This window comes from Dreissena polymorpha, chromosome 11 (genome assembly GCF_020536995.1).
Source record: "Dreissena polymorpha isolate Duluth1 chromosome 11, UMN_Dpol_1.0, whole genome shotgun sequence".
Taxonomy (NCBI): Eukaryota; Metazoa; Mollusca; class Bivalvia; order Myida; family Dreissenidae; genus Dreissena; species Dreissena polymorpha.
The window spans coordinates 43,163,136-43,180,940 of record NC_068365.1 but is presented as its reverse complement, the minus strand read 5'-3'; the positions used below and the strand labels follow the sequence as shown (position 1 = coordinate 43,180,940).

General features: G+C 34.7%; 1 protein-coding gene across 8 annotated transcripts in view; it reads left to right on the top strand.

The window, feature by feature from the left end:
• The window catches only part of LOC127850016 (synaptotagmin-like protein 5), a 146,243-nt gene that overhangs the window by 87,429 nt on the left and 41,009 nt on the right, over nucleotides 1–17,805 (top strand). For all 8 annotated transcript variants that reach the window (XM_052382750.1, XM_052382747.1, XM_052382751.1 and 5 more), the window contains exons 2-5: nucleotides 2,913–3,107; nucleotides 9,808–9,945; nucleotides 11,415–11,489; nucleotides 12,399–12,508. In XM_052382750.1, coding sequence (XP_052238710.1) covers nucleotides 2,995–3,107; nucleotides 9,808–9,945; nucleotides 11,415–11,489; nucleotides 12,399–12,508 — 436 coding nt within the window. In that variant the 5' untranslated portion in view covers nucleotides 2,913–2,994. The remainder of the gene's footprint in view (nucleotides 1–2,912; nucleotides 3,108–9,807; nucleotides 9,946–11,414; nucleotides 11,490–12,398; nucleotides 12,509–17,805) is intronic.

Genomic DNA, 17,805 nt, shown 5'->3' with positions numbered 1-17,805 from the left:
GCAACTACAAAATACCCATGTTCTGACCATGGTTTGGTGTTGTAATGTACTTAAAATGACTTTGATGGTCCTGGCTAAAGTTAGGGTCAAAACAAATGTGTTTTGTATTAAAATCACCACCAAATCAGATTTAACCATGGTCAGATATTGCTTCTGATGTAACCCTGTTATGACCTTGAACTGGCGTTGTTTGACTAGGACATTGTTCCACTCAGAACTTGTAACATGGAATGCTCATAACTAAAAAAAGGAAATTTAGTGGTAATTTATTATGCATTCATTATTAATACCACAAAACAATCAATAAATGTTATTGGTGGGTCACTTACAGTTCCTCTGGTTCCGCCCTGCCACTTAAGTCTGTCCTGTTGTGATTGACTACAAATCTTTCACATGTCTTCCACTTGCTTGAAGCTTTTCTAATAAATCAATTTGAAGTCATGTATGCTATATATAATTTCCTGTCACTTTAATGGAACATTATGTTTATCTGAGTTTATTTTCTAAGCTCATTATAGTAAAAACATGTGAACACTCTAGAAGTCATCAGAAAACATGGCCACCAGGGGACGGGGCATTTTTCCTAATATGGCTATTTATTGCTGTAGTAAAACCTTATTAACACTCAAGAGGCCACATTTATTGTCCGATCATCATGAAACTTGGTTTGAAGATTTGTACCAATGATCTCTTGGATTAGTTCAAAAATGGTTCCGGTTGAGGGCGTGGCATTTTTCCTTATATACCTATAGAAAAAACCTTGTTAACACTCTAGAAGCCATATGTATTGTCTGATCATCATGAAACTTAAATTGTCAGAAGATTTGTCCCAATGATATCTTGGACAAGTACGAAAATGGTTCCAGTTGCTTGAAAAACATGGCTATCAGGGGGCGGGGCATTTTTCCTTATATGGCTTCATGAATCTTCATGAAACTTTGTCAGAATATTTGTTTAAATGATATCTTGGGTGTGTATGAAAATGGTTCTGGTCTGTTGAAAAACGTGGCTGCCAGGTTGTTCTCTAGTCATGAAAGTTGGTAAGAACATTTTGTTCTAATGACATCTTGGGCTGCACAGAACAGGTCATTTCCTTTCCGCTCAGGTGAGCGACTTTGGGCCTTTCAGGCCCTCTTGTTTAAATATTTGTTTTGCACCAAAATGCTACTTCCTGTCCAAGAACTGACTAATAGATGATAATCACTGATATAGACATGGTCAAAACATTGTCAGTTTAGAGACGGGTCTGTTTTGCTCATGAAGTGACCATGTTCTGCACAAATGACTTAACTGACTATGATGATCACGGATATGGACATGGTCAGAACAAGGTTGCAACATGGTCATTTTTACATGTCATTGTTATGACTTTGAAGTGACCATAATCTAGATAAATAAACATAACCTGTCCATGATTTGGACATGGTCAAAACATGGTTAAAATATGGTCATTCCATTGCCTTGGATTTCTATGATGGTCAAACATCACCATTTCATTGCTGACCATGGTCCAGACATGGTCATCCATAATATGGCAATGGTAATTTCCGCAGGGTGCATCATAAATCTTTTGCTAGGCAACCAAAGTACATGAGATTGTTGACTCTCAGGGCTACCCACTGTTACCAAGTAGTTTCTATCTCTTATATCTAAACAGATAATATACAATAGTATAAATACCATTTAAAATCATATTCAAATGTCACTTACGTATGAATACTAATATGTTGCAATGAAAAGGAAAGCTAAGTTATCAGCATCAGTCAAGTTTATATATATTGTTACAGTACAGAAAATGTTCATTTTTAATGGAATTTAATGATGCATGAAATTTTATATTTAAATGACACTGTAACAGGGAAAATGTATACAAGCAAGCAGACAGGCATACATTTCAATAGCTTTACATACTAGATATTGTATATTGGTTTTCAGTGTGATGTTACACAAACACTGACATGTACATTAAACAGGTTCTCACGATCTGAATATTCCTTGTTGTGTTTTACTAGTTACTAAAAACATTTACTAAAAAAATACATTTTTATGTCCCCCACTATAGTAGTGGGGGACATATTGTTTTTGCCCTGTCTGTTGGTCTGTCTGTTGGTCTGTTGGTCTGTCTGTCTGTTTGCGCCAACTTTAACATTTTGCAATAACTTTTGCTATATTGAAGATAGCAACTTCATATTTGGCATGCATGTGTATCTCATGAAGCTGCACATTTTGAGTGGTGAAAGGTCAAGGTCAAGGTCATCCTTCAAGGTCAGAGGTCAAATATATGTGGCCAAAATCGCTCATTTTATGAATACTTTTGCAATATTGAAGATAGCAACTTGATATTTGGCATGCATGTGTATCTCATGGAGCTGCACATTTTGAGTGGTGAAAGATCAAGGTCATCCTTCAAGGTCAGAGGTCAATTATATGTGACCAAAATCGCTCATTTTATGAATACTTTTGCAATATTGAAGATAGCAACTTGATATTTAGCATGCATGTGCATCTCATGGAGCTGCTCATTTTGAGTGGTGAAAGGTCAAGGTCAAGGTCATCCTTCAAGGTCAGAGGTCAAATATATGTGGCCCAAATCGCTTATTTTATGAATACTTTTGCAATATTGAAGATAGCAGCTTGATATTTGGCATGCATGTGTATCTCATGGAGCTGCACATTTTGAGTGGTGAAAGGTCAAGGTCAAGGTCATCCTTCACAAGGTCAAGGTCATCCTACAATGTCAAACATCATATAGGGGGACATTGTGTTTCACAAACACATCTTGTTTTTTACATAGAATAGTGTGCTACTGTAACAACATTATAATAAGTACATGTTTGAATATGATTTGAATGAAGGACAGCTTTTATATTAATTTTTCTGTTTATTGATTTTTCCTTGTTGTATTTTACTAGTTAAGGCCTTGCAAATGATCAGACATTGAGGGAGGGCACAACCTGACAGTGAGCCCCTAGAGTGACCCTTCTATCCCCAGACATGGACCCTTGTATCAGTGTGGTGGAGGGGCTGTCCCAGCGGGAGAAGAACTCCATCCTCGCTGTACTGCAGAGAGACGAGAAGCTGCGCGTAGGCCAGGAACACAAAATCACGTAGGTGACTTTAATGATTACCACTTAATTGCGTATTTTGACAACTTTGATACATATTTTGACCACTTAATTAGATGCATATTTTGACCACTTAGATACATATTTTGACCATTTGGATATGTATTTTGACGCATTTGTGGTCCCTTAGAAAGTCAAATTTATTATGGTTTTGTATCCGTCAGTCCGTCCGTCACACTTTTCTGGATCCTGCGATAACTCTAAAAGTTCTTAATATTTTTTCATGAAACTTGGAATATGGATAGATGGCAATATGGACATTATGCTTGTCATTTCATTTTCCTACGTCAAAAATTTTGGTTGCTATGGCAACAAATAGACTAGAAACACTGCTGAAAATGGTGTTTTTTTCTGGATCCTGCAATAACTCTAAAAGTTCTTAATATTTTTTCATGAAACTTGGAATATGGATAGTTGGCAATATGGACATTATGCACGTCATTTCATTTTGTTCCTACGTCAAAAATTGTGGTTGCTATGGCAACAAATAGACTAGAAATACTGCTGAAAATGGTGTTTTTTTCTGGATCCTGCAATAACTTTAAAAGTTCTTAATATTTTTTCATGAAACTTGAAACATAAATAGATGGCAATATGGACATTATGCATGTCATTTCATTTTGTTCCTACATCAAAATTTCTGGTTGCTATGGCAACAAATAGACTAGAAATACTGCTGAAAATGGTGTTTTTTTCTGGATCCTGCGATAACTTTAAAAGTTCTTAATATTTTTTCATGAAACTTTAAACATGGATATAAGGCAATATGGACATTATGCACGTCATTTAATTTTGTTCCTCCATCAAGAATTCAGGTTGCTATGGCAACAAATAGACTACAAATAATGCTGAAAATGGTGGTTTTCTGGATCCTGCGATTACTTTAAAAGTTCTTAATATTTTTTCATGAAACTTGGAACATGGATAGATGGCAATATGGACATTATGCACGTCATTTCATTTTGTTCCTACGTCTAAAATTATGGTTGCTATGGCAACAAATAGACTAGAAATACTGCTGAAAATGGTGTTTTTTTCTGGATCCTGCGATAACTTTAAAAGTTCTTAATATTTTTTTATGAAACTTGAAACATGAATAGATGGCAATATGGACATTATGCACGTCATTTCATTTTGTTCCTACGTCAAAACTTCTGGTTGCTATGGCAACAATTTAAAAAAATATTCTGACAATGGTGGAATTTCAAACAATGGTGGAGCCGGTAGAGGACTTTTATTGCTTGGCAATAGTCTTGTTTAAAGACATTTCTTACTAGATTCAAGTTTTAAAGGTTTCATTTACAAACCTGAGATACTCGATCATGAGCAGCAAAAAAGCATAAAACGTGAACAGACCGCGAATAACTCGCAGGCTGGTCTGATTATATGCTGTTTGCACACAGCCTTTTTCACTTTGCTTCTGAGTGGGAAAGGGTTAACTCATTATACAATGGCATATGCAATTGCATTTAGCCCTGTTATGGAGACATTGCTCAAATATTTATAACAATCCCTTTTCTGTGTTTTACCATGTTTTATCGCCATATATATAATTGGCATAAATTTTAGTTAAATTTGAAAAAGCTACAAATCATTTTTTGTTTAGAGTTTATATGTTGAACAAAAATCAAGATTTCTTACAAATACCAATGAAAATTTAAGCTTTTAAGCTCTGCCAACCGATTTATCAATGATTTTGTTTACAAATTAGAACAACAGTTATGTTATGTCCCAACTTGTGACACAAAATTTGCTTACAAATTCTGTCTTAAGGCATTAATTCAAAACAAATATGCTATATTGTTGATGTTTAAAAAGTTTGAAATTGTTTAACTGCAGATACATCTTTGCAACCTGAATGAATTGCAAAAAATATGCCCTTCTCATTTGACATGCAGGAATGTTGCATCAGATCATAAAACATTGATGAAAACCAAGAGATATGAGCCAGTTAGAGTTCAATAATGTCTGATTACATCTTCTTGATTTACGAAGAATGTACAGTTTAAAACTGTCAGTGATTAATTGTCTGTTGCAAAAAAAACAAACATTGTGCACGTCAAATTGCAACACAAACTTTTTGTCAATAACAGAGTTTTGGCTTTTTTATGCCCCCCGGATCAAATGATCGGGGTTATATTTGATTTGGCCCGTCTGTATGTCATTGTATGTGTCTGTCACAAACTTTAACCTTGGTTAATCTTTTGCAATAACTTTTGCAATATTTAAGATAGCAACTTGATATTTGTCATGCATGTGTATCACATGGAGGTGCACATTTTGAGTGGTAAAAGGTCAAGGTCATATCATCCTTCACAGTCAAAGGTCAAATATATGGATTCACAGCGGTACAGTAGGGGGCATTGTGTTTCTGACTAACACATCTCTTTTTTTACAACAACAAAACATTTATCCTCAATCATCACGGGCTGAATCGCATGCAAAACCCACAACCCAAGAGAGAAGGTCAAGGTCACACATTGAGGTTAAAGATCACAAATTTGATGAGTTATTAATAATTTAGACACAACTACACTTTGCATCAAGTGATTCTGTAATAACTTCCTATAATTGTTCTCCTTTATCTGGCTGTGTGTCACAGGTCAGACTCAGGTCTCTTGGATCACGGTCAAGGTCACACACTGAGGTCAAATGTTACAAATTTTGATTTAATATGCTTTACTTTGTTAGGATTCTACCAAATACCAAGTGATTTTAAAATTATCTGATTTTATTGTTCATCGTTATCTGACAGTTAGGCATATGCAAGACCATGTTCCTATGGCCAAGGTCAAGGTCTAGTTAGACATATGCAAGACCATGTTCCTATGGCCAAGGTCAAGGTCTAGTTAGGCATATTCAAGACCATGTTCCTACGTCCAAGGTCAAGGTCTAGTTAGGCATATGCAAGTCCCATGTTCCTATCGCCAAGGTCAAGGTCTTTTAACTTTGACATTTCATTTTATATTTCATTTAAATATCGGAGATATCACCATTTCTTCCTTGAAAATATGTTAATAAGTTTTTTTTCTGGTAGATTTAATTTCAAGTTGGTGGCGAGTATATACTTAGATAGTTGAATGAGTCACAATAATTATTATCTAAAGACGCCAGCTTTTAATAACACTACCTTTTAATAGCATCCTTCATGCTTAAACATATTTTACTTCTATTCGGGTTTTTTAATGCAAAGCTTTAAAGACAGCTTTTATAAGTTTCATGAAACCTTTATTTAAGTGAATCAGCAGTGTACAAAGTTTCATGTTGCAAGCTTGCAAAGTGCACTCATCCATAAACATTTGATTTACAGGGATATCGTTTCAACAAATTTGATTGTACCTCATGATGTGAAATTTTGCATTTGCAATTAAAAAAACTACAAAATGTAAACCCCCTTTTCAACTTAGATTTTTTGTAACTTATATTAGCAAAAATACACATCTCTGAATCTACAGCACCCATGTGTACTACGATGTGTATTGTATTGAGATTTTTTTTTACATTTTAAGATACAGTTATATATATGGGTCATGGTCTGTGAAAATGGGGTTTAATGCATGTGCATAAAGTGTTGTCCCTGAATAATCAAGGACGACACTTTCCGTTTTTATGGTATAATATTTTTGGTTTAAAAAAGTATCTTCTTAGCAAAAATCCAGTGTATGCGGAAAGTGTTGTCCCTGAGGACTGCACAGGCTAATCTGGGTCAACATTTTTCAAACATGAATTAAACCCTCTTTTCACATAGCACAGCACATATATAAATATATAAATACATAGTTAAAGATATATTGCTAATTGAGTCTAACATTGCTCTGATACAGCTACTTTAGACTGAGGGGATATTTGCTGAAGGCAACATCGGCCCAGTCCGGTCATTAGCTACCCTGTCCACTAATGAGACCATTGAACCTTGGGTGACAGATTTGCTTCTGACCAGACTGTGTGATTGTGCAGGCTGTTTTGAGCTATGCAGGCTGAATATGGTATAAGATCCATTTTCTCTCAGTGCAGCTTATAAACGAGTTTCAGTGAAATAATTATACTGGAATACATGATTGTAAAGTACATGGCAAATTTTCATGTTTACGCAAGATTACAAGTACATACAGATGTACTTTTATTATATAATTGTTGATACTTTACTAGTTAGATCAGTTTAACCAAATATATCACAAACGATTCCAACAGCACAGCATATTTTAAAGAGAAGGAACCACAAGGAATTTAAATTATATTTTTGTACATAAATTACTTAATGTACAAAAACATAATTGACATTTCAGTGGGAATTCAGTTTTTTTGGCAGTGCCCTAGTCCCATTTACCGCATAGATGCAATAAAATGTGACCCGTTTGTTGACTTTAGAAAGCCCAATTCAATTCAAGACCTTTCTTAAAGGGATCTTTTCACGGTTTGGTAAATTGACAAAATTGAAAAAAGTTGTTTCAGATTCGCAAATTTTCGTTTTAGTTATGATATTTGTGATATTACTGAACATTTACCTGATGGTCAAATATAGCCAATTTATGCATCTTTTGACTATTTTAAAATTTTATTCTTGATTTTTTACTGGAGCTTTTAAGATCCAATGTTTACATTTATCAATATAAAGCATTTAATGACTTTTTCAAGACATGCCAAAAACTGTGAAAAGGCCCCTTTATAAGAGATTCAAGTTTTGAAAGCTTAATTTCCAAACCTAAGATACTGATGAGCAGCAAACAGCAGAAAATTTGAACAGCCTGCGAGTTACTCACAGGCTGTTCTGGTTTAATTCTGGTTGCATTTTCATTTGCTTGTGAGTGGGAAACGGTTAATAATGAACAGTATGGTTACAGTACACTCCATGCGTTTTCCCCAAAAAACGCGCTCCCTCCGCGGGTTTTTTTCTGCTAGCGAGTGTTCACGCGGCGTTGGAAGAGCGAGGTGAACTCGATAAAACGCTCGGCGTTACGCCGCGTTCGCTAATTCCCGCGGCGTGTATTACTTTAGGCTAGTCGGTAAATGCAGACACTGTCCGTTCTTATCAGTGACCGCCGCGCAACGCCGCGTTAGCAGTGTGCTACTGGGCATGCCAAAAAATAAAAACCTTGTTATAATAAATTGTTTAAATACTGTAGTACATGTATAAAAAAAAAAGATAATTGTATAGAAAATTAATACGTATAAAAATTATGTTTTTTAATTCACAGGTACGTCTACAATATGAATGAATATAATAAATTTGACAAATTAATATTTAAATCATAACACATATAACATAAGAATAAATGGATCCGTAAAATTTCCAAATGAGAATAATAATTAGTAATCCGAAACACACTATGATTTTTAATTGTTAACACGACGTTTACAAATGCTTCCAATATACAGTTATCATGTATATTTCCCGACAAAAGCGCGCGAAAATTATGCTGCATGTACAAGGTCAAGGTACAATGTATACTCCTGCAAAGCGTGCGTGTATTGAATTTTTTATACAAACTTTGTAGCGCAGAGTACATTGAATTTTGTTGATTTCGGTTAAAAGTTTCTATGGTGTTTTTTAACGAAATTATATCGCGAATAAGTTGATAATTCCTCTAAAATATTTTCAAATCTAACACGCAGAATCTTTATCGTTACGGTATTTTAGTAGAGTAATTATTTTAACAGTAATTGTACTGTAAACTGATTAAAGAAGACATCTGGGCGGAACTGGATTTTAAGTGTTTGACGTTATGAAAACACGCAAAGCTTGTCTACTGACCTTTTGTGTAGACTGCTGTCTGCGGTGTTTTGACAAAAGGGATTAACATGTGTGAATGTCACTCTGCCGATTTGGTCCATAATTACTGGAAAACATTGTTTTGAATGTCGACGCAACAAGAATACAACTGTGAATATTAAATGCAACTATCAACTCAATAGTTACCACCTTCTTTAAGCAATCAATGGAATAACCTACCTACAAAGGGAAAATAAATGCATTAGCGAGCAGAGAATTGACTTTGTTTCGACAATTAAAACCATTCCTTATGCATTCGTTGAACGTGTTTACTTGAGTAAGTTATGCCTTAAGACAGGAAGCGGCTTTTCTTTGATTATGTCAAACTGTCAATTCACACAGATTTGCGAGATTTTTAGGGTCCTTGGTCATTTGTTTACATGTTCAGTATAGAAAATCACCTGCTAACATGAAACTTTGGATTAAATTATCAAAATAAAAACAATGTTGCAAACTGTGTTTATATTAATTGGTAAGTATTAGTTAAAAGACGACGTTTTGTGTGTCGTAAATCAACGAGTTTTCTATACAACAACAACTACTTCTACAACCACGTCGGGATTGATCTATCTTGGTTGTTTTTTTTTAATTGTAAATATTATACTACATGTACATGTATGTACTTGTAATAAATGTAATTTTATTTGAAAATCAGGAAGTCAAACAAAATTAAATTAATCGTTATCTCGTAAAACGCGGAGTTTCCCCTGCGTTGCCAACGCCGAGGGCCGCCACGTCGGCTTATCAGTTTTGCCGATTGTTAACCGCCGCATCCAAAATCAAGCAAACGCCGCATATAGCGGGATTTTCTCAATCTCCCTCCAGGTCAATCCCCGCGGAGTATGGAGGGAAATTGAGGAAAACGCGTGGAGTGTACTGTATGCATATAACCCTCGCATGCTCTACTTTCAGTGAATTGAAGCATGAAATCAACACCATCCGTATGTGCAGCGTGATGCGGGCGGGCGATAACCATGGCAAGATGTGCCTGCGATGTCGTTCTGAGCTGGGAATGATCTTCAACCGGGGCGACCTGTGTCCAGCATGCAGGTATTCTAAATATGGGGCAGGTCCTGGGAATACGAGGCTTAATCTTTTACCACTTAGATATGTATTTTGACGCATTAGTAGTCTCTTAGAAAGTTAAATTTGATTAAAGACCTTTCCTACTAGATTTAAGTTTTAAAGGCTTCATTTCCAACCCTTAGGTACAGACGAGCAGCAGACAGCAAAAAACCTGAACAGACTGCGAGTTATTCGCAGGCTATTATGGTTTTATGCTGGTTGCAAAAGCCATTTTCTCTTTGCTTCTTATGGGGTAAAAGGTAACTGCAAGTGTCATTCCTGATTGGTGTGTGAAGTCTGCCTAGGCTAATAAGAAATGACATTTTCTGCTTTTATAGTAATTTTTAACTAAAGGAAGTTTCTTATAAGCGAAAATCCAATGTAGGCGCAAAGTGTTGTTCTTATAACATGTACATGTATATCAAAGCCGTTTTAAACCTATGTTGCAAATGTATACCCATATCCTGGTTTAACAGATGTACATGTAGATCAAATCACTGTACATTTAAATAACTTGACTATTAATCAAACTTAAGCATGTACATGTACCTCATAACTAATTTATTAAAGGGACCGTTAACCAGATTGATGAAAAAAGAAAAGTTATGAAATACAGCATTTTTTTTACAAGTATTACTTTAAATTGATTAAAATATCACAACTGGAATATTACATTACTTGAAAAAAGTTCATATTTTCAGTATATTCGGTAATAAAATTTTGTGAAATCGAAAGTACATCTCAAAAATAGGAGACATAACGATATACACAATATAAATAACGCAAGTAGATTAATCATTTTATATATAAAATACGCAAGTAGATTGATCATTATATATATATAAAATATATACAATTCACTATGCATGCACAATTTGTATTCCAGGGTTTATAACGTGACGATGATGATCAATCTACTTGCATTATTTATAGTTAACTTTTAGTTACCTGGTACAAATACCCAGTAAAATTGTATTATCAAATATATGAAAATATGAAAACTTAACAACTTTTTTCAAGTAATGTAACATACCAGTCGTGATATTTCAATCAATATAAACTAATAATTGTAAAAAAATACAGTATTTTACAACTTTTGGGTAAAGTGTCGTCCCAGATTAGTCTGTGCAGTCTGGACAGGATAATCAGGAACAACACTCTTACCCCTGAACTGGATTTTTGTTTAGAAGTGACATCCTGAAAATTAAAAGAATCCATACAAGTGTAAAGTTTTGTCCCTCGCAAGCCTGTGGGGACTGCACATGCTTATCTGGAAGAACATTTTATGCAAAAGTATTAAGTCAAGTTTTTACAGATTAAAATTCTATTCGTCAGGAAAAGAGAGCAGTGATTTTGTTGTTTGAATTTTGTGTTCTGGTTAAGTTTTAACTAGAAGTTACTTGTGAAAAGTTGTGTCCATATGAAATGAAATGTGTGTTTTATTATGTTGCCAGGTTTAAGGTGTGCAAACAGTGTCAGGAGGTGATGTTCAATGGCTCCTGGCTGTGTATACTGTGCTATAAACAACGGTATGTGCCATAATTGTTTATTGTTAAACTGCCTGATTGGAAAAGGACGTTCTTATCGGGAGTGAAGCAGCTAGTCAAATATAATCAATATATGTTTTGTATTTAGCATTTCTATTGTTAGATTATCATGTTAGATACTAGAATGTTTACTCAGCTGTTGTATGTCTGCCAATATACAAATCTTTCCAGTTTGTATGGGTGGCTTCCAATTCATGAAGCCTTTCTTTTTAAATCAACGAAATTGTTTGTTAAAATGTATATCTTGCCAACAAAAAATGCATGATTCACATCAAAATCAGTCAAAGAATTATGATTTGGTTATTATAAACCATATTTATAATTTCTGTTCATGCGATTGCTTATAGTCACTTTTCAACTCATGTGTTTGTGCTATGTATTACTGGACAAAGGGAGATCATTCAAAGTAACTTCATCATTTTGTATTTAATAGTTGTCTTCCATGCATATGGTCTATATATGCTTCTAGTTGGAATCAGAAGTTGTTTCAAAAATATTCATGTTTCTAAGAAGTATATGTTTATAAAAGTACTTAAATGATTATTTATAAAAATAAAGAAAGTTACTTATTTCCCATTACATGTAATTAAACAGACATAATTTATGCATGCATGTAGTTTTAATTATGGATATAAATGTGATAATAAGGATAATAATAATGATTATGTTTAAAGAACAAAAACAATAGACATGTAGTAACAATGGGTCTATACAGACCTTTTAAGTCATTGAAAACAGTTTTTTACCTTCAAAATCCATTGTTTCTAACTTTTCATTGAGAATATGTGTTTTTAAGTTAATGCATATTCTAAAATGAGATAATAAATGATACAAGATAAAATATATCCAAGTCAAGTAATAATGATACAAGATACACTGTATCCAATTCAGACAGCTCAAGTGGTTGTCAGGAGAATGGGCAGCCTCCTTTGAGCAGAATCCGCTGAGGAAGTGGGCTTCAGGATCAGACCTCAAGCAAGGCACACTGCAGCTCATGCCAGGTAGGTTTTTCTCGGTCGTCAATGAATTGAGCCGCGCTCTGGGAAAACCCAGCTTGATGCATGAGCATAAAGTGGGGTTGCAAGTTAGCCTGTGCAGACTGCACTGGCTAATCAGGGATGACACTTTCTGCCTAGACAGGATTTATCTTTGGAACAGACTTCCTTTTATCCAAAAATTCCATTAAAGTGGAAATTGTTGTCCGTTATAAGCCTGTGCAGACTGTGCATGCTAATCTGGGACAATTTTTGCACATGCATTAAGACAGATTTTCCCAGAACAAGGCTCCACTTAATCAGTCCAATATTAACTGTCTACACTTTAATAGACCCCACTTAGTCAGGCCAATATTAACTGTCTACACTTTAATAGGCCCCACTTAGTCAGGCCAATATTAACTGTCTACACTTTAATAGGCCCCACTTAGTCAGGCCAATATTAACTGTCTACACTTTAATTGGCTCCACTTAATCAGTCCAATATTAACTGTCTACACTTTAATAGGCTCCACTTCATCAGTCCAATATTAACTGTCTACACTTTAATTGGCTCCACTTAATCAGTCAAATATTAACTGTCTACACTTTAATAGGCTCCACTTAATCAGTCCAATATTAACTGTCTACACTTTAATAGGCTCCACTTAATCAGTCCAATATTAACTGTCTACACTTTAATAGGCTCCACTTAATCAGTCCAATATTAACTGTCTACACTTTATAGGCTCCACTTAATCAGTCCAATATTAACTGTCTACACATTAATAGACTCCACTTAATCAGTCCAATATTAACTGTATACACTTTAATAGGCTCCACTTAATCAGTCCAATATTAACTGTCTGCACTTTAATAGGCTCCACTTAATCAGTCCAATATTAACTGTCTTCACTTTAATAGGCTCCACTTAATCAGTCCAATATTAACTGTCTGCACTTTAATAGGCTCCACTTAATCAGTCCAATATTAACTGTCTTCACTTTAATAGGCTCCACTTAATCAGTCCAATATTAACTGTCTGCACTTTAATATTACATAAGAAAAACATTCACAACCAATGTTGAGGGTTCATACTGATTAGTACATGCAAATTGAATATCTGTTTTCAACATTCAAGTTATTTGTGATATAATTGTTAATGCAACATGTTTGCAATACGAACATGATGTTCTAGAGTTGTGCTGGCTTTTAAATTGTGTGGGTAGTTTAAACACTTCATCATACCCCAACATTGATATCTGACTGATATAAGACTGATTTTTATATCACTTCAACAGGAAGTTGTTATATCGGTCCATGTTTGGAGGTAGGTCATATTACTCGGAATCAACTATAAAGTCATCATTTTTAGTAAAATAGAATCTGATTAAAGAAATTCAACTGAACAAACTATTTTATTTCAGATGACAACATTTTAAACAGAAAAAGTAAAAATACTATTTTACTAAATATTAACTGCAACTGCTCATGACGTTATTATTAACACTTTGAAACATCAAACATTGTTGTCTTTCCCATTAAAAATGCAGGGTTATTGGGATTATATTAAATGATTTCTTTCAAAATGGGTAGGCAGAGGTATGATGTACAGCAAGCCTCCAGGTTCTGTTATCCTATGCATCAACGGATAAATTACAAAACAATAGTGTAGAAACCTGTGATTATCTAATTGTCAATTAAAAGTACAATAATAAACATTTTTGATATTGATGCAGAGCGTTACAAACACTTTTTTAAATATCAATTGATTATTATTAATAACTAGCACATATAAAGTTTTAAATTTCTTGTTCAGACGTGTTATTTTGCTTGTTTGAATACAATGCAAATATTCTTTTTTTATTTGTAAACAATTTTTTATAATTTTTTTATTTTGCCTAACTGAAAAGTTCTGTTACTAGAAGAAGAGTGATCAATAGTCTCTCATGACCCGCTCTTTGATATAACCATGCAACAAACTGTTACAGCAGAAACATAAGCTTTTATGGCCCAGAGTATTGATTTCAAATGGGCCAATCGGGTTACTTGTTATATTCAGTTAGCACAGAGTTATTGGTAATCCAATCAAAACTATTGAACCAGAATTGGTATTATAGAAAATGTCTGCCTTATCCAATACATGCAATTTGTTAATAATTGAGTTGTCTGCAATGATGTTATGAAGAAGGAGAAACTGTTGAAATCGTCATTTAATTGTCATGCTAGTGCATTGTAATGCTAGGTATTGGAAGTTTCTGCTTTATTCTGGACTAATAGAACCAATGGCAGGGCTTTAGTCAATCTTTGGCTTGGCATTGATTTCTCATAGCTGTTGTAAAAGGGAAATTACTATACTATGGAGAAATTGTGTCTATATGGTGTAACCTTTTGTAGATATTGGACAGTTTAGAAGTAAATGGCACAGAGCCACTGTGGGTTATGGAACTAATGTGTGACATATTTACACAGGAGAACAAATTGGAATTTACTATGTGGTACATTTTTTTATTATTATTGTTTTCATATTTTTAACGATCATGTTGTACGGTGAATTGCAAACTTCCTTGTATTTGAAGTGGTGTTACGGATATGAGCAACACCTTGAGGCAATGAGTCTTAATGCTTATATGTAAAGTGTCGTCCCAGATTAGCCTGTGAAGTCACAGTTTTAAATCTGGGAAAACACTTTAGGCACACACAATAAGGGACAACACTTTAGGCACACACATTAAGGGACAACACTTAAGGCACACACATTAAGGGACAACACTGTAGGCACACACATTAAGGGACAACACTGTAGGCACACACATTAAGCCCCAAATTTCCAGAGAATTGCTCATATATATGTGTCTTGTTCTGATAAAACTGGGCTTAATTTATGTGCGTAAAGTGTCGTCCTAGATTAGCCTGTGCAGTCCACACAGGCTAATTAGGGACTATACTTTCCGCCTAAACTTGATTTTTGGTAAAGAGTGACTTCCTTGAAACTTAAAATACCATTAAAGCGGAAAGTGTCGTCCCTGATTAGCCTGTGCGGACTGCACAGGCTAATCTGGGACGACACTTTACGCACATGAATTAATCCTGGTGTTCTCAGAACAAGACACATATTGTAACTCTTAACTTTTTCATCCATAAGAAAATGGCTTTTGCAACCAGCATAAAACCAGAACAGCCTGTGAGTAACTCACAGTCTGTTCAGGTTTAATGCTGTTTGCTGCTCATCAGTATCTAAGGGTTGGAAATGAAGCCTTTAAAACTTGAATTAAGTAACAAAGGTCTTTAACTAAATTTAACTTTCCATGGGACTACAAAATTGTGTCATAATACGTACCTAAGTGGTAAAGAGTCAATCGCCTTAGTTTGTATATTTTCTCAGCGATCATTTGAATGATCCTTCTCATACGGACATCAAGCACTGATTTAACCTTCGAAACATGTGTCAAGTGGGGTTTCTAAACATGCCTCAAGCTTTCAAGTCTATCTAAGTTGAAATAAAACGCTAAAATAAATTTTCACTGCAGATGACTGTACTATAAGGTTAGGACAAAATCAATACTGAAGTGATGGAAAGATTCCTGACTCATTGATTAAATTAAAACATTTAATTAGTAAAATAGGTGGCGACTTGTACTATTGAAATTGATTTGATGTTGGTTTCACTTTTAAAAGCAGTGATTTGCGACTCATAATGAAGCCATTATTCCTTGTATGTTAGTGTCAACATGAACAATACATTAGACATGCAATTAAAAAAAGATCATAAAGAATACTAAATTTTGTAGGATGACGATGTGCCAGACTCATTTTGTATTCTGAATTATTCATCGCTCATGGCTAACTCAATAATATTATTTAAAAATCATGATGAATTTAAATCTAGTAAATAATTATTAATCCTACCAAAGGCAACATAAAAGATATTCCATATAGACCGCCAAACTGGAAACTGCACATTAGGTGCAACACCTAATCATTTAACAAAATGTTGGCTTATAAAGGATCAATTTGATTGTACAAATTTATCAAAACTTCTTTGACCATTTTCAAGTTTTTCCATTTATTTAGAGCTTCAATTTGTTCTCACAAGTTGTTTAAAATGATATTGATAATTCCGTGTGCAGCGTAATTTGAAAAGACTGAAAGAACCACAGATCAAGCGGGAGGAATTACCATGCTTGAGCGCTTCCGCTTGTTTGTTGCGGACGCAGCAGCAGCTGCAGCCCAAGTGTCAGGTGACCAGTCATGTGACCTGTTGTTGTTGTTTCTCATTTTTAACCAGGTTTTCCGAAGGAAAAAACTGGTTATTAGATTGGCGAATGCGGGTGGGCTGGCTGGCTGGCTGGCGGGCGGGCGGAACAAGCTTGTCCGGGCCATAACTATGTCGTTCATTGTCAGATTTTAAAATCATTTGGCACATTTGTTCACCATCATTGGACGGTGTGTCGCGCGAAATAATTACGTCGATATCTCCAAGGTCAAGGTCACACTTTGAGTTCAAAGGTCAAAAATGGCCATAAATGAGCTTGTCCTGGCCATAACTATGTCATTCATTGTGAGATTTTAAAATCATTTGGCACATTTGTTCACCATCATGGGACGGTGTGTCGCACGAAAGAATCACGTCAATATCTCCAATGTCAAGGTCGCCACGACTAAAAATAGATTTTTTTTAAAAACAAACTTACAAAGGGGGTTAATTTTGTTTGTTCATTTCAAAAGTTCATTTTGAGTTTTCTCCCTTTATCAGATTTTTTTTTCACAATGAAAACCTGGTTTTGTGACAATTTTGTCCCTTGTCCTTTTTTGTTTCATTTTATGTTGGCTACTGTGATGTTGTTCAGTAAAAAGCTTGCTGTATTAATTTAGTTTAGTTGTTGTTCCATAGTTTTTTATACACACTTGTTATGTTATAGATATGGCTATATGTTAGAATGAAATACTATTGTATCGTAAGAAATGCTTCATGATGTCCCTTATACAATGAATTTTAAGGTGGTTCACTAGATTTAACCTGTGTGTTTGTCTATTGGTCTGTCTGACAAATATTTTATGTAATTCCCCTGTCTAATTCATGTTTCTCCAGAGCAATTTTCTGTTTGTCATGAGCATTACTTTTAAATGATGTAGCACTAAAGATCTGCATCTTTTTCTGCACTGTCTATCCTCTCCTTATAGCTGACTTTCTCTTTCCAAGTGTCAAGAATGGTTGCAACAATGTTCCTTATATAAATAAGGAAGAAATTTGTAAACCTGAGAGTAAGGTAGGTAGGGTATTTTGCTTCCTTGAGGTTTCTCCAGAATCTCTCCTCTAATTT